The sequence below is a fragment of the Triturus cristatus genome, chromosome 1_2 (genome assembly GCF_964204655.1).
Source record: "Triturus cristatus chromosome 1_2, aTriCri1.1, whole genome shotgun sequence".
Lineage (NCBI taxonomy): Eukaryota > Metazoa > Chordata > Amphibia > Caudata > Salamandridae > Triturus > Triturus cristatus.
Window position 1 is genome coordinate 763,223,342 of NC_140580.1, and position 18,438 is coordinate 763,241,779.

Below are 18,438 nucleotides of genomic sequence, written 5' to 3' on the forward strand. Positions count from 1 at the left end.
AACAAACAGCGTAGTGGAACAAAACCCATATTACGGGGATGGGGAGGCACACGCAAGCAACCTCAAGTAAGTTGGGTCTGGAAGGACCAGGATGCAGAACAAGTTCCTGGACCTAAAGACAGTTTTCGTAGCCTTAAAAGCCTTTTAAAAAGATCTCTGGGCGAAATCAGTATTGATCCAAACAGACAACGCAACCACCATGTTTTATATCAACAAGCAAGGAGGGACACAGTCAATGCCACTTTCAAAGCTAGCACAAGTAATATGGATCTGGGCCATCCAAAGAAAGATACACTTGGTAGCACTCCTCCTACCTGGGACAGACAATACAGAGGCAGACAGTCTAAGCAGACAAGCTTCATGGTCGCACGAGTGGGAACTGAACCAATCCGTATTCTCAAAGATCTAAACATTAATGGGGAACTCCAGAAATAGATCTCTTCGCAACTTCCCAGAATGCAAAATGCTAACTTGTTGCCTCCAGATAACAATGCACCAATCACTCGGGAAATGCACTGTTGATAAACTGGTCAGAGAAATTTGTATACGCTTTTTCTTCCGATAACACTATTCCAAGAGGTGATCAGCAAATGCAGGAGCAGCAACTTGACACTTAGACTAATTGCTCCACTGTGGGCAAGACAGACGTGGTTCTCGTAACTCATAAACCTGGCTTAGTGGAGGTTTTGCAGACTCCCAGTTAGACAAGACATGTTGTCAATGCAAGGAGGAAAGGTATTCTATCCAGAACCAGAATACTTAAGTCTCACAGAACATTGCTCCTGAAGACTTTGAGTTTGGGTTTGGCCACTTTAAGCTACCAGAAAAAATGACAGTCCTCAAAGAGGCAAGAAAATCTACAACTAGGAAATATTAATCAGCAAAATGAAAGAGATGCTCTGTGGTGCAGGAACGCATTCTTAAAAAGATTATACAGGGAAAAAACAATCTTAAGTTACTTAGGGCTAGAATGTGAACTAACCTACTCATCACTAAAGGTACACTTGACAGCCATAGTGGCATACACCAGAGGCCACAGGGGAGGAAGCCTTTTCACTTCAACACTCTCCATGCGTTTCTTGGAAGGAGCAAAAAGATTTCCACCACCATGGAGGGTTCCTCCTCCAGCATGGAATGTAAATATAGTTCTCATTCAATTAATAAGGGCAGTCTTTGAACCATTACATGAATGCTCTCTAGAAATGTCAGTGAGTTACAAGCACTCAGTCAGGAACTGTACTTTCAGGTACACAGGGATAGGATTGTTACGAGGACAGACCCACAGTTCTTGCCTAAAGTGATCGCAGTTTTACATCAGTCAAACTATTCAGATACTAAGTTTCGTTCAAAATCTAAGGACACAGGTGAGCAGTAATGTACTATATTGAGAGGACAAAGCCTCATAGAAGACAAAGCAACTCTTCGTGTCATTTGCAAATAGTTTCCTGGGAAGTCCGGTCACAAAGAACTCAATTGCACGATAAATTGCACAAATAATAAAATTATGCCACAAATAGGCCGATGTGACACTACAAGAGAGTCCTGGTGCACACATGGCGTTCCTAGCTAATACCTCGCTGCAATGCAAGGTATGTGTATGGCAGCAACATGGTCATCAATGCACATATTTACAAAACTACTGTGTGGACATTCAGTTGAACAAAGAAGCACAAGTAGGACAAAGGGTCTTACAACGTATATTTGCCAATCAAAGCTAATCTTCAACACATCCACCACTTTAGTAAACATATCTACAAAATCGATGAACAGCATGTGAATACTGAAAAGATTTGTGCTCCAAAATGTATAGTTTCTTACCTTTTGGTGTAGTTTTGCAGCTTGAATTTCTGGATTCACATGTGAAGACACCCTCTTCCGTATGAAGTTGAGACCGGGTGTAGAGAATCTGAAGATGGGGACCAAAGGTGGGAACTTCGGGAGGGAAGCATGACTACTTCACATGGTGCACCAAATGAAGGTACGCCGGCGCCCATCAACAACTAACACAAAAATAGTAGAAGGACAAAAGTTTATAGATAGAATTACGCACCCAACTACTAGATGGTGGAATAATGCACAGCATGTGAGTCCAGAAATTCTTCAAGATGCAAAACTACACTGACTGTTAAACTATACGTTCTTCTCAAAGCCATTTTTTTTTTAATAAGAAGTCTCGGGGAAAAATCTTCTCGATCTCCTGCAGCTTCAGATGCTACCACCCTCAAGGCATTGACTTACCTCTCTGCCACCATCAGCCAGCAACTATGTGGGGGAGAACAGCTCTAATTATTTTTATTGCCAGTGGATATGAAATGACAGTCTGGTGCTAAATGTTGTCAGGAAACTATACAGAATCCAGGTTCAATTCTTAGCCACGATCTGGCTGATCGTTTTTTAGGTCTCGCCTAGCGTTGCCGCGCATGCGCTGCTTGCTTTACGAGGCATGCAGTATACGCTATAGCGTGGAAGCTCCGCCCTCTTTCCGCCAATCTTTTTGATTGGCTTAGATCCTAAATGCTGCCTTCTGATTGGTTTTAGGCTTGTTAGTCCCTCCTCCTGACGGCCATGTTGTCATTTATTTACGTTTTATCAAAATGTGGTCTCTTGTTGCCTACGCGCGTTCATCCAATCCTGCTTGCACAGTAACTTTTAGTCGCGCCGTCAGGTTTACTTTGTGCACTGCAGAGAGCAGGAGGCATTTCAGCCCCTCCCACTACTCAACGTTTGCTCCGCATCCGCAGACTATACACAAGCTGTATTTTTATTTGGGATGCCCACAACTGCTCCTGTCCTGCTCGAGTAATTTAATGCACTTCTATTCATTCCAACAGGCTTCCGTTGAGCGCTGCTGAGGGAAAGAGGCATTTAAGCTCTTCACACTAGTCTTAACATTTGCTGCCCATTCAGACTCCCGGCGCTGTAGTCTGAAACACGCAGTACAACTACATTTCCCGTCAAGCTGTGTTCAGCACATAGAGTAATAAAGCTATTTGTCCTTCTGCGCTCTCTCGCATTGTCAATTACGATTAAAATTATTACATTCGTCATGCAAACTGCACCTAAGTGTGGCTCCAGTGCACTACAGCTTCCAGCAGGCTGTGCGCACACAGACCCGGTTGTGCCCGGAGGATCTGGTGCTGCTACTGCTGAGTCACACATGCAACTGTGTCCCTTGCTCACTGCTGCGCTCTGGTTCTGCTGCTCATGCTCATCTTCTGGTCTCCTCTCCTGTGCAGTCGGGCCACGTAGGTAAGGGCCATGAGCAATAATGAGGCACCCCCTCCCCTTTATTTTACCACCGGGACTGCAGGCTGTGACAAACCGTTAAGTCTGTTTCTTCCTGTGTCTTTCTCTGAGTCTGAAGCCGCAAATCTTCCAACTACGTCCCTGGTTGTCAAGGCTTTCCTTATTGCGGGCTTTGTTAAGGCTGCGTTTGGTTAATCCTACACATGCGGACGTAGTAATTGCAGAGTAATTCCAATTAATTATTAAGCGTGGATCCAAGATTGGTTTTACTTCGCAATCTATACAGCTGAAAATTATTAACTGATAAGTAGCCGACATTTGTGTTTCTGTTAACAACGAGCAATAGATAGGTTTATCACCCACTCTCAGCATGAGACACAGCCACTACAGTAAGTACTGTGACCTCGAATGAATGGGGAGCTTTGAAGCGTTTATGGCTGGAGAAGGAAAGACTAGGTATGTTAAAGCTCCTTCGTCTTCACAATGTACACTCTTGAAATTATTGGCACCTTAACAGCCACATACCGGCTGTCCCTGCCCCGTTACTTTCCCTTCCACCTCGTTTTACGTTTAATGTTTCACGCTCTTCCCACTTGCCTGTTGCTTCGTGCAAGCTGTTTTTTTTAAATCTATATACACGAGTGGCAGACGTCGGGTTTTCTTTAAAAATTGTGCAATAACAGCAGAAATCCCCTTCTTTCACACATTTTATTTTTCCTGTTTATTCCGTTGACAACCACTTTTTTCAGAATGTTACTTTTTTGGTATATCAAATTCTCATTCCACTGCAAAAATAAAAAGTTGTCATTTACACCACCTCCTGCCTGTCCATGCCTGTTTAACTATTTGTCTTCCTCCCTAAGCATTACACACTTCAGCTGTAGAAACCAGAATCTCTCCCAGGACGCGTAAAATCCAATATCATGATTGCCTTAGAGACAGGTACGTTTAACACAGAGGCACAGCAACCCTTGTTACAAAATTGGAGTCACTTTGTGAAATTTGTATTTAACTTTCTCTGCCCTGCCATCCCCACCCCACACCAACTCATGGCCCTCCCTGCTGCTTAACTATTTGTCTTCCTCCCTAAGCCTTACATATTTCAGGTGCTACCACAGATATAAAATCTCTGGCCGGACCATTAAAATCCTATATCATGATTTCCCTAAAACAGCAGTCAGTTTAACAGCCAAGGATACTCCTGCATGCAGAACATCCTAAAAATCGATCTGTGCACATTCCGAACCAAAGCAGTCTTTTCCAGCTGTTTGCTCCCCAAAAAACCAAATACACTTTACTCTCCCCTGCAACATAATTCCATTACACTCCGCAACACAATTTAACTCCAAATAATTCCTCTAAACATATTTCCACCCCAACCTACAAAATTACACTCATACCACATAATTACACTCCACATAAATCTACTCCATGCCACATAGCAACACTTAACATAAATACACTCCACGCCACATAATTACCCTCAACATAATTTCACTCTATGCCACACAATTCCATGCCACACAATTCAACTCTACATAATTCCATGGCACAAAATTCAAGTCCACAGCACAATTCCACTACACACCACATACATCCAATCCACACCACAGATTTCCGCATCATGCCACATAATTACACTCAATACATTACACTCAATACATTACACTCCAGGACATGCAATACCACTACACATAAGTCCACAACACTTCATACCACATAATTACTAACCACATAATTTGATTGCACATGCGCACACTGATTCAGCATTTCTCATATTGGTTCACTTCAGGTCTTTCAACACAGTTTCTTTACCAAAAGGTTTTTTTAAAAAAACACACACACCCTCTACCTCTACAAACAAAAAAAATATAAGTAAAATACAATATCGTTTGCCACGTCAATAGATCTAACTTTCACAAATGCGAGACCGATTGCATTGCAAATGCTTGTTTACATTCTAATCAAATCAATATGCTGCGCTCTTCGAATGGTCCTCTGGTCCGAATTTCCTGATTCAAGCTATCAAGATAGGGGGATGTTCCTTCTTGGCAACTATAACCTTGAACCAGCTCACAGTGTCTCTCCGTTGTACAAGCAATACGTTATATTTCAGAAAACTTATAAAAACCTGGCTGTTTTCCACCAAATAATTTGGCTTACTGCGCTGGCTTCCTTTGGTCTTTTTTTTTTTCTGCTAGCAGAAGAACGCTCCTCGGGAACATCGGTGTTCTCTACCAATCCATGTCATTCATTTATTCATTCATTCTCCACCCTCTATTCCATCAAGTGTGTAATGGTCAAGACTTCTGGACCAGCTGATACACAGGTGCAGTAGAGTCTACAAAACACAGTTGATACGTTGTTCAAGTGGTAAAGTAAGGTAGTCTTCTCTTGCTACTTTCTAGTACAGAAATAGTCTGGTCCTGGATTGTTGTCATTCGGAGTCTAACTCTGGCAAACAAATAGGTAAACATATGGAATAAACATTCTTGCCTTTCTTCAAATCTTCCTTCCCTCCAATTAGGAGGCTGGATGGCGACCATACATTTACAGGATGTTTATTTTCACATTGTAATATTCATGGGTTACAGGAAATTTCTGAGGTTCTAGTTGGGACCTCCCACTACTATTCTCCGGTTCAGTCATTAGTCGGCATCATCTGGAATTTAAGTCCATGACTGGTGTAGCAGCAGCTGTAAAGCTAAATGGCATCATTCTCTTATCCATAGCTGGAGGTCTGATTGTTGTAAGCTCATTCAGCACAGAAGCCTCAAAAAGACCTCCAGTCAATGTGGTATCTTGTTCAGGGCCTAGGGTACAGATCGACCTTTCGAAGTTGATCCTTCAGCCAGTTCAGAATCTACAGTATCAAAGAGCCTCCTTGAAGGAATATCTTATAAAAGCTGGTCCCTCAGGGATATGGCTGTCATCTACATGAATTAAGCGATGCCAAAGGGGATGATGGACGGAGCGTTTGAGCAAATCAAACACTCACCCCCAGTCAACTGATCTGAGTTTAATCCATCATTCTTTAGCTCACTCCACCACCCCAGTTCAGGGGTGGGACGGGTATGCTCAGACGTGAGTCCCGTGCTCTCCATGCCACTGGAATCAAGCTATCCTGGCTGAAGAGGGGTGAAACCCCGAAACCGGTCCTAGGATGCTTGGTTCCAGTCCAGGGAGGACCTGGCTTGGCAGTTCGGGCTGGACTGTTCCCATGAGGCACAGGGTCAAGACTGATTTGCATATGGCTGGGTTCAAATTGGAATGGCATGGTGAGCATAAAAACGATGGATTTAGGCCCAGATCTCTGTACTGGGGTGAATGTATGACATTGTTCTGCATTCTGTCCATCGACTGTATTTGCATCTACATGAATTATACATTTTTCTGAAGAAGTACTTCATTGATCAGAGAAATGTAATCATTAATAAGCAGGATAGCCGCATGAATCTTTCTAATACCGAAGGCTAGGCTGTACGTGCATAGTTTTCAAGAATGTCTAGAGCGTTGGTGTTTTCAGAACACGGGATGTTCGAAGGAACTTATCCAGATATCCAGCAGTGCCATGAAGTCCTGAAAGTGCAGTAATTAACTTGCCCCATCCAAGGAGTCCAGTTGAGAAACCTCTGTTTGCACAATCCATCATAACATATGCTTGAAAGATAAGTTATGGAGGTGACCTGTATTAGCCTCTGCTCAAGGGAAGGGTTCACCTGCTGAAAAGATGTTCATAGCAACATGCTGAAACTGAGGGCAGTTCACTTAGCTCTAAAATCCTTCCTCCCCCTATTGATTTAAATGAAATATATTCTGCTTCAGACTCACAGTAAAACAATAGTGCATTACCTTAAGCATACCTGCTCCAGGGACTGTCAAGCGAAGCATGGATTATCTCGCACTGGCACTTAGCAAGGGAGCAGGTCAGATCAGAAGGTATGTTCTAGAAGAGTATGAGTAGGATTGTAGCAATTATGTTTTGCAAGACATAATTCATGCCTGAAGTCGACTCAGTTGCCACAGGGACAAGAATATTAAATCCTGCATCTTAAAATCCAAGTTTCCAGAGCCTCACTCTAAACAGACTACCCCTTTGACAGATGAGTTTGGGTCTTTTGCTTGTCGTTGCCCCAATTTCTTTGCTCCCCAGATGCGATTGCCACAATGAGACAATGTAGGACTTCAGTGATTGTAGGAAGGTGGAATCTGACTGCATGGTTGCCCCCACTTTTTTTCCTGGTGTTTGAATGGTTTTTGACTAGTCTGGCTGGGATCCTGCTATCCAGGACCCCAGCCTATCTGCTACTCCCTTAAACAACTTGGAGTGCATATTAGATGCACTAGTGATTGGATAATGTGGTACCTTATGAGCCCCTAGTATATGGTACCTTAGGTACCAAGGGCATAGGCACTTCACAGGCCTACCAGGGGCTGAAGCATGTATTATGCCACCCCTGGAAAGCAGACTAAAACTGACACCACAGGCCTGCTACTGCAGCCTGGGTGAGGTCGTGTTAGCACTCCTCACTGAGGTATAGGCTCCTATATCTCACCTTACACACACACACAAACCTATCAGTCACCCCTAAGGCAGGCCCTATCAATCCTGAGGGCAGGGTGCTTGGTTTACAATGTGAGGGGGTGCCTCTGCCTGAGCAGGGCCCCTCTGCAGCTGGCAGGGTCTATTCCCTGTGGCTGTATGTGGATGCGGTTAAACCATATACTCTTAAGTGCATTATAACCTCCCGGTTAATGCTAACTTTTGAATGACTGCATCAAAACATGTTGTGTTTGGTGTCAAACAACTTGGAATCATACCCCCACACCAATAACTGGTGTGGGAGTATGATCCCACCCTTCTAGAGGGGACGACATGTACCTACTATGGTAACACGGTAGAAATCTGAAAGAGCCCTGGCATCACAAAATGGATGCCACCAGCACAGACACTGGGCTGCCCTCCTGCTGCTGACTGAAATTCGCAGTGGAGGAGGCCCAACAATAGGCATCCTGCCACAGAGAGGTGTCACCACCTTCCAGCCACGATTTAGTGTATTGGGGCTGGGTGGGTGCACTCCTAGAGTGCTTTGAAGTCCTGCACTGGGGGAGCAGTAGGCTCCTCTGTACATATGCCAGCTCAAACCGGTTCAGGGGCTACCTGTCCCTGCTCTGGCGCGAAACTGCACAAAGGGAAGTGGCTGTAACCACCTCCTACCCGGAATCTCCCAGAGGGGTGGTCATAGAGCTAGTCCCTCCCCTATCTTCAGTATAAGATGGGAAACCTTGCCATTGCAAAGTAGATCACCCTGGACGACGCTTTACAAGAAGAATCCTGGTCCTTCGACGTTCCACTACCTTTGGAAGACGGAAGAATCTCCCTTGGAGTCAAGGAGTGACTCCCCTGCTTGGCAGGCACCAAAACTTGAATCAACGGTCGCAAACTTTCCCGCTGGAGTCCGAAGTCCCTGCAGCCCCAGAAGTGGATTTCCTGGCTTCTCGACGGCCATTGTGAGTCCCCAGCAAAGCTGAGGCGAGTGGACCCCACGAGTGACTAGGAACTGCAATACCTGGGCACCGTGCACTATTATCAAGTGCAACCCCCTTCACGACGTTCTACGAACTTGTGCTTTGGACCATTTGTGGCCCAAGCCTCCAGCAGGTTGTGCAGCGAAAACCAGAGGCCTACCCCGTCCCGAGTGACCGTGGGCTCCTGTGAAGCATTTCCTCACGATGCGTCTTCACGATCCCTTGCCCGTTGGCTTGTGGGTCCCACGAAGAATTTCTTATCAAACCAAAGGGCTCCCCTGGTTGCTCCAGGCCTGCCCTCACTTACCCTCGCTGCGTGAGTCCCTCAGACCTTGCTGGTCTGCACCATTGACTAAATTCACTTTCCACGAGACTTGCTGTTGCCAAGGCTTGTTGGCTCCAATCTGGTTGCCGACACTGCAGTCAGCTGCAGATGTCGTGGGACACTCCAAATCCAGCTGCTGGTCATCGTCGATCTCTCCTGGTCATCATGAGCGAAGAGTCAAAACACCCTTGATCACCTGAAATCACCCGACATCCGTGGTTTACATCTTCCTGGCCCCGGGTCACTGGCAAGTGACTGTGAACACTGTCCCTTCAATTTTCTGGCGGTCTTCATCTTGAATCCAGCCTTGGATTCCACCGGACACTTCTCCAGTCTTCGCAAGCAGCAACTCTTCTTTGGTCTCCATAGAAAACAGCGGCGCGACCCGACACCAAAAGACACCTATGCACCCGGCTTCCCTGGGTGAGGTAACTCGTGCACTCCGGTGCCCTAGTGTGTGTTGGCCCTCGAATTACTTACCTTGTAAGTGGCTTACTTGTGGACTTCGTCGAAGTACCCTAAAACTTTAAAAATCAAACCGCGTCTTGCTCCATTGTAATCAATAGGGAACCCGCAGCTGTGTTCTCACACTGCATGCGTCTCCCGTGGGTCTGTTACTTACCTGCTTTTATTGCATTAGTGAAGCCCCAGCTATTCTACAGGCCCTAGGCTTTGTCATTCTGCAAATCGACTTTCCTACACCTTTTTTAGTATATGGTCTGGTACACCCCTTGGGCCCTAGCCATATTTGTGCTTAACTTATTGTGAATCGTTGATATTTGAATGTGTTCCTGGCTTCTAATCTCATAAAGAGATTAGTAGAGTGTGTCTAGAAATAAATACATATATATTTGATATATATACCTGTGTGGTGTCCTTTCATTTGGTAGTTCAAGAGATTGTAAGGTAAAACAAGCTGCTTTACATTCCTCAGAGACTTAGCCTGAAGGCTGCTCTCCACAGCTACCACTAGGATAGCTTTCTTTAAAAGGTTGTCTTAAACCTATCTACCATAAGAGTCGAATTGGACTGGTGCAAGGTGGCCACTATAACTAGTGACCAGCATATGCCAGGCCAACTTCTCACAGTGATCCTTGTCACTCCACAGTCAGTGACACTGTGATGGTGTCTGGGATGTGCTCAGTCTATTCGTGCATCCACATAGGAGGCTTGTATGCAGGCCAGCCCCACTAGCCAGTATGTTGGGCAAGAGCTTCAATCCCATCCTATATTCCAGAGCTTGATCATTTAGCTCCTGAGTTCCTTCAGTGCAGCCACATGAATCTCTCAGAACTACACGAACGTCCTGAGGGAGTCCAAACAATCTTCCATTCGCTCTACATTCTGCTTCAATGAAAGGTATTTTGCAGCTTTTGTATTCCGGTATTTGTGGACACATGAACATGCCCGCAAGTGGCGATACTAGCTTATCTCAATTTGGCTAAATTTGACCATATGTTTTTCTCAATTAATTTACATCTGCCATCTTTTTTTTTTCACAATTCTGATGATGAAATATTTTCTTGAAGGTCTTAAACGCTTTCTTCCAATTAGAAGACATTCTGCTTCCTTTGAAGTAAACCATGTCTTCTAAAACGTTTTGGTTGCTCCATTGTAACATGCGCACACATCTCACAACCGCAAGTTGCTTTTCTTATGTCTGCCACCACGGCTAGTAGAGTAGGAAGCTTCAGGCTGTAGGCACGGATGAACCTTGTGTTGATCTATTGCAGTAAAATGACCTTACTTGCTCACTCTTTTCCACACAGGTATTTCAGATTTTCACTCCAAGCAGTTTCCTTCAGACCTTTTTCCCGAACCCATTCGCTCTGACACAAATGTTTTTTTTTTTTTTAAATACTACTTGGGCAATATAAAAAATGCTTCATCAGTTTTAGAACAGTTCGCATTCCTAGCTCCCCAAAGGAGATAGTAGCCAGGTTGGTAGTGTCGTGCATAACCTCATGCAGTCAGAAGGCATTTGGGCCTCTTTGTAAGCCTCGTGCAACTAGAGGGAAAGTGGCTACTGCAGATCTACTATTCCAGACATTTGACCAGCAGCTTCCTGAGAAGTCTGTACTTTTTGCTAAACGCTACAGTATTGATTCTGACTGATACTCTAGGAGGTCAAGCTTCGCTCTATATATCTGGTTTGTCTGAACTGGTAATCTTTTCTGCTTTTCATTCTTACTCGATGGCATGGTCATTATGTATCTTGCCACTCTATTGTCCGATTTATGGATATCATTAAATATGATTACACAGAAGGAAATCTTAACTGTGTAGACGTTTCTGTGCATTACTAACTGTGCAGAAAATTGATTTATTTTTGAAGTTGCATGTACACACTGACTTGGTAATATTACATTTGAAACATATGTGCTTTGATTTGTTAAAGTGCCTTTTTCTAGCTTGTGCTAACTAGGCCTCAGTTAGGCCCCGACGCCATCTTGTTTAAAATGGACGTCGTCTCCTCCTGCATAATCACGGTTTATTATTTTTGCAGTGCACTGTCAGTCATGTTTGTTTATTTCCATTGACGTTGTTTTTACTGTTCTCAAAGAAAACGTTCATAGATTGGACACAGTAATGTAGCAGCTACCCAAGGCCCTTCCACTAGCTCACTGTCCTGCATTCATTCAAAATATTTTGCTGCTTTTGTAACTAGTTTGCCCTGCCATCTCTGGATGACATAGCGTAGAGTGAGCAGAATCAATATTCATGTAGTAGGATAGTGCTTAGATGGCAGGACAATATGTTTAATAGAACTGTGCTGTGATTTGCTAAACGTGCATTTCTTTTGCTCACATCATAAAGATTTTTCCAAAATTCATGGTTTTCTTTGCAAGAAAACTGTCCATAAACACCAGAATTTGGGGATGAACCAGAGCGTTTTCCAGTATACTTCCCGATGCTACTAGGGATGCTGCCTGATTTCATAATGATTTTGCTGCTCATTTTGGACTTAGTTTTTCTGATTATGCGCCTTATCCTGTATTGCTCTATTTGCAGAGATCTTGCATTGCAATAGCTCCATGCAATTGCATTTACAATATTTGTGCCGCACACTGTGAATTTTTGCAATAAATCTTTTACATTTATATTCCTGCCCTAGAACTCAATTGACTGTACTGAATTTGGCTGACTGTTTTTCTGAAATGCTGTATGGTACCTTATCTTGGGAGTCCATTGCCTCATGAAATTGAGGTGTACCACCGTCTGATTCATCCATGTGTGTGTAATATTTTAGGAGTTTTTCACGTGCGTGGCCACAACTGTAATACTAGTTATCCATCCTGGATATTATCTCCTGATTAATAAGCAACTGTCCTTCTGTTCAGTTTTCCCAAACATTGTTTGATAATTAAAACGTGTCCTGATCCCTCCACTGCCACCTTCACAAGCAATCTACCTCAATGACCCAGCACTGTATGATGTAATGTCCACCTATCTACTGTAGTTCTTCAAGCTGGGTTGTCAATTTAACATTGTGCATTGGAGTGTATGTATAAAGCCTATACCAACTATGGGTTGCAACCCATAGTTGGTATATGTTTCTGTTGGTCTCTTAGACCGTCCCCTGGAAACAGCAGGGACAGTGGTGTTGCACACCGTTGGAGCATATTGTTCATCTGTTATTTGGGATATATGAGGAATCCGTATTGAGGATTGCTTGTCCTCAGTACAGAGGGAGGTGCGTCACATTCACTACAGTGTGTCTGTTAAGGTTTTTGCTGTTTCTTTGTGGGTTAATATGTATAAAGCCTGTCTACAGTCTACATCTTACTTAATAAAACAGGGTGTTCCGACTCCAAATGCGCTATTTGGATAAAACAATGTAATAAAATAAAGTTTGAAAATGTTCCCACCTCCAAAGTAGGTTTTCTTTAAATTTTATTTTTTTCAAATTAAAAATCTACAATAAAGTGTTTCGAGGAGATATTCAAATATGTATGGTTTGTGAGCGAATGTCCATAAAAATCCTCGAAGACCGCTAGTAAATAACATTTCCTTCTCCAGCTTAACACTGTGATAAAGTACGGCTTCAGCAGTAAGTGAAGTGGTACTTTTAGATGTTGACATGGCTCAATGGCCGCCTGCAACTGGAGCTGTGTTTAAAGCTTCTGAATAGTTCCTGTGCTCTCACCTTGCAGTCGGGGATGGTGAGAAATATGGCGAGATCTCTTAACCATTCGTGCATTCATTGTGACACAATTCTCTGATAGCTGGAAGCATACTAGTTACTCACTCTGAAGTGGGTTTTGCCTTTCGTAGTATCCTATCTGTGTCTGGGAGCACTGAGCAACTATGCCTTTGTTTGTTACTCTTTATAAACCGCTGATCTTCACTCAGCCTACCTATAGTTATAAGTCACTGTACTTTGTGTATTGCAGGATAATATGCTTTTTTGTGACTCGTGTGACCGAGGCTTCCACATGGAATGCTGTGACCCACCACTGTCCAGAATGCCGAAAGGTAGGATTCTCTGGAAAGGTGTGATGGGGCTCCAGGGTTGGTTGAGCTGAAGGCATGAAGTTGTACATTGCTGCTTGCTCAATATACATCTCGACCTTTGTGGATAAAGGATTCCTACACCATAGATGGATTTTTAGATCTCTGCCCCAGTCCCATTTACCATGAACGAATAATGCCTTTTTTTTCCATAGCATCCAAAAATCATTCATGAATTACAAACACTGTCTGGCAGGGGAGCACTTGCTTGCCAGGGCATGCAGCACATATCTTAGTTGCTGATTTAGCCCTGAAAAAAGTAGTTCATGTGTGCTGTCAAAATATTAATTTGGTTGTTCTCCTCACAGGCACGTGGATTTGTCAGGTTTGCAGTCCAATGAGACAGGGAAAAAAGTTCCTCCATGAGAAAGCTGCTCAGATAAAACGACGATATGCAAAGCCTCTCGGTCGGCCGAAAAACAACATAAAGCAACGAATGTTGTAGGTTCCAGTTTTCTTCCTTTTTCTTCCCACCTGGCAATCTTGGTTTGCAAATGTATATTTCTATTATTGTTTTTGCTTGAATTATGAGTATGCTGCATGTGATGTGAAGTCTTGGGGAGAGTGCGGGAGCTTATGCTTGGGTTTAGTGAGGGAGGTCGAGTTGTGCCTAGTTGATTTCTGTGGTGGTATGGTGTTCAGGGGAGCGTGGTGGAGAAATGAGTGTGTTCTGTGTGGTTAGATGACCTGTAATGGACTTATGTTGTACCGAGATGCGTCTTTGGCAAGAAGACACTTGGAGTCGGTGCTTGCTGTAATGGCTGTGTTTGTGGCATCATAATTCTTGATACATGTTTTTAGTAGCTGAATGTCTAGATTGCGGTGTGGCTTTCACTACTGCTATACCCAGCGATGCAGCAAAAGGAAGGTTGAGGTGCTGTTTGTGAATCCCAATACTTGAATTTCTTGGTTATGGGATGTCCAGAATCAAAGGTTGGTGAGGCTATCTGTGGTTCTCCGTACCGTAAGACGAGGTGGTGCCGCTAATTATTAATTTTAGAGTACGTTGGCATAGCTGAGCTTGGAAGTCATTACTGGAATTCTAGGAATGTGACCGGTCAGGATATAGTTATACTATCACGAAGTGTATGGTTATCCGTACTCCAAGAAGAGTTTATGCAGAAAGTGGAGGATTAATGCACATTTGCAGAGCTGAACCTGGGTTTCTACTGGAATTGCAGGGAACTGTAAGTCAACGTTTAAAAGTATTGACAAAACAGTCAGAATGTTTCATTAATGCTAGGTGGTGGACGGTGTGAAGGTTAGGGATAGGGAGGGGTGTGTGAAATTATTACTCCCGAGAGTTTTAGAGAGAAATAAAATTTGTGGGTGTGAAGTCTTGCAGTTTTTTTGCGTGGGGCTGTTTCGAGCAGAACATGTCTCACCAGAGGTATTTTCTCCTAAAGTCTGCCCCCTTTCTAATGCCTTGTCACAATTGAATTCAAGGCATACTTGCGCGTTCTGTTTTCATGCAAGACACCCTAAATTGATTTAGTGAAATTCACCCAAATTTTTACTAAGTCTATCGCAAAAATGTTTGCAGACGGGAAGACCTCTTGTGGGTCCCAGTTCTGGAATTCCAGGAATGCTGTGTGCCTAGATTGAGACATGCTCGCAAAACTATGTGCATCCAAGTACATTTTTTCAAATGTGAGGTTTGCTGGTGCATCCTGCCTGTGGGCCTCAGTTTGCAACAGCAGTGGATCATCGCTCAGGAGTGAGAGGTGCGTTTCCTTGAATGTCTCTGTATTGAAATGGAGTACCTCATCGTCGGATTGAGGTCCCTTGCGGAGGCGTGGTGGTCTGTTTACTGCAGCATGAGGCAGTCTTATTAGCTGAGCTGTCTGGTAATCCTCAGCACCCCACGTCGGGATTACGGCCCATTGGCAGAGCTGCATGCGTCTCTGAAAAGGGGCGCTGCAGGTCACCAATCTGTTTCTGTTTTGCAAGAGGTCGTACAAGGGCGCATTGGGATGGATTGCAAAGGTGTTTATGGGGCAGGCGAACGTGAATAGAAAATAGTGTTAGCGGTCGGCATTGAGATGCATTGGCAGTGCTGTGTGTGACCCTTGGTGCTGCATTTGAGGGCTGCAGTGTATCGGAGCACGGCTGCTAGTGCCTTTCAGTACTAGACTAGTAGGAGGGTACAGGTCATGATGGACGTTTTGATGAGGAGGTTTGCATGTAACGTGATTAGCCGGTTTGGGGCGAGGTGCATTGACAAAGGGTCTTGACAAGCCTGAGTTCGTAGAAGTTTGCTTGGGCTTCATGATCGGCTTAACAAGTGTAGCTGCAGGAAACGACTAGGGTACTCTGGCAGTGCGGTTTGTTTTGTTGTTGCGATTTGACATGCCTCAGCAACTTCAAGGCAAAAGGTCAGGAGCAAGCTACACTAGCAGAGCTCAGAGCGGTTTGTGGTGGTCACCGTATTGCTATAAAAGATGCAGTTCCTGCCAGGAAGAGGCGCAGTGGCGTATGTGGCAGGGGACTGTATGTCAAGAGTGAGTTGCACCGGCAGAGTTGTGTGTAGGTATCAGTGCTGGAATCGCATCTGCTTGCTACAGGTCAGGACTTAGTTACCCTCGGCATGGCAGCGATGTTTGGAATCTACTGCATTCGCAAGAATAAGTCAAAGCAGAGCTGTCGTGTACAAGTCTGAGATGGCGCTGCGTGTCGTGCAGTGCGCGCCTAAGAGCCATGAATCGTTTGTGAGGTGCGAAACTAGGCTCTTAATGAGCGTGTCTCCCCCCGCTGCCGATCCTTGTTGCTTGCGCGCATCTTTCTCTGGCTGTGCTGGTAACATGCGTCCTGGCCCCGCCGCTGCTGTGCATCATTCCGAGCCCCTCAGGCTCCGCTGCCTTTGTTAAAAGGAGATGGCCGCCCTTCTCTGCCTGCGATTAGCTGCTGCGCTTAGCTGCTGCGCTTCAAGGACAGACAGGAAGGACTCCTCAGTGCAGGAGGGCTGGGCTGTTCTTGTGTGCAGGCTGGCTCCGTCTGCTAAGCACCCCGTGGCATGCCACACGCTGAAGTGCTGCTCAGCTCAAGCTTTGGTTTTCACTGTGTTCTGCTGGTTACCATGGGGACTTTGTTGCTTAGCAAACAAAGATGGTGATGGCGAGGAATAAATATTTATAGATCCCTCCTCAGTAATGCATTGATTTTAGAAGACTCCTGGTAGCACTTGTACCCGTGTGTTTCGTGGCTGCTGCTGCTTATGTTTTGAATGGTGTGGTGCTTAAAATGATTTTGATTCCTGCTCATTCTTCAAACCTGTTGTGTTTCCCTACGTAGGTCTGTGACCAGTGATGAAGGATCCATGAGTGCGCTCACAGGAAGAGGGTCACCTGGTAGGAGTCAAAAGATTAAAGTCTGTACCACATCTCCATCTGGTCATGCTGCATCTTTGAAGGACGCAAGCAGCAGCTTGGCTGTTAAAGACCCTGCCCAGCCTGGCGCCATCCCCAAAACCATCTCCACCTCCACCTACCTACCTGCCGCTACACTTAAAGTTAACAAGAAAACCAAAGGGCTCATTGACGGCCTGACTAAGTTTTTCACTCCATCACCCGATGGTCGCAGATCGCGTGGTGAATTCGTAGACTTCTCCAGGCACTACCAACCGAGGAAAATGCGCTCTCAGAATGAGTCTCTCACTCCTCATGTGTTGGCTCCTGACACCAACCAAAAGCTCTCCTCCCCACTGCCTCATCTACCACCCCCCAACCCTCTGCCTGCTCAGAGTCCCTGTTCTCAAATGTCCAGCACCTCCAACTCCTCTAACTCCCCTCAAAGTTCTTCCAGCCCGTCAAGCGCACCCTCCTTCAGCAGCTTGCCCAGTAACAGCCAGCTGAAGGGACTTTTTGATGGACTTTCTCATATTTTTACCACTCAGGGACAGTCTCGACAAAAGGGACACCCAAGCTATGCACCGCCGAAACGTATGCGCCGTACAACTGAATTTTCTAACTCCAAATCGCACGCCCTTTTCTTTGGAAAAAAAGATGTTAGAAGTAGGTTTCTGGCTCGCCCTGCGGCCTCGGGGTGGGCAGCGTTGGCGAGAGGCCGTACTTATAAAAGCATCGCTCACTTCAAGCGAACAACGTTCCTTAAAAAGCACAGGATGATAGGCAGATTAAAGTGTAAAGTGACCCCTCAGAAGGGGACCCCCTGTCCTGGGAAGGGGAGCTTGGCAGACGGAAGGATTAAGCCTGATCAGGATGATGGTAAGCAAAGGCCAGCACCAGACCAACCTGCGTCCCGTATCAAGCAAAAGAAAAGAACGTCAAGCTCTTTTGTCACGTTAGGTCTTATCTTGTTTCTCTTGCTCCTACTTCACTTTTGTGTGGAAGCAAACACACTGTGACCTTTTCTTTAATGCTAACTAAACCTCCCAACAAATGTAGCTTTTCCAACTAATACTTCTGTTACTTTGCATCTGTAGTGGCAGTAGGACTCTCCTCACTCAAGCCGTCAGTGCCTTCATAACATTGCTTATGGCTTTAGTAGTATCGCATGAGTAGCCCCTTCCATTCCCCCTCGCTCCACCTGGCAGTAGTGCTGGGCTGGTTATGTGCTTGTCCGTGCTTACGTTCTAGAATCATCGGCGTTGCCACTCTCCGCTCTCTCGTCTGCTCCATCGCTTTGCCATTACAAGTTCATCCTGCTAAAATCTCAGCCAGCCTTGGTCTGTACCTTTTCTGTGTCGAGTGATAGTAGAAATGTTTTATCCGCAAGACATGTTTGTAATGGAAGTTAGTTATATGAACCCTGGCAGTTCTAGTGTTTTGTCTGGGCCACTAGTGCTGGGGTGCGCTGTGGAGATGGCG

General features: G+C 44.9%; 1 protein-coding gene across 2 annotated transcripts in view; it reads left to right on the forward strand.

Moving 5' to 3' along the window:
* The window catches only part of KAT6B (lysine acetyltransferase 6B), a 517,655-nt gene that overhangs the window by 369,741 nt on the left and 129,476 nt on the right, over nucleotides 1-18,438 (forward strand). Inside the window, exons 5-7 of one of the 2 annotated variants that reach the window (XM_085608735.1) lie at nucleotides 13,495-13,576; nucleotides 13,921-14,053; nucleotides 16,904-17,835. In XM_085608735.1, coding sequence (XP_085464861.1) covers nucleotides 13,495-13,576; nucleotides 13,921-14,053; nucleotides 16,904-17,835 — 1,147 coding nt within the window. The remainder of the gene's footprint in view (nucleotides 1-13,494; nucleotides 13,577-13,920; nucleotides 14,054-16,903; nucleotides 17,836-18,438) is intronic. The other variant, XM_085608736.1, reaches the window with a different exon arrangement.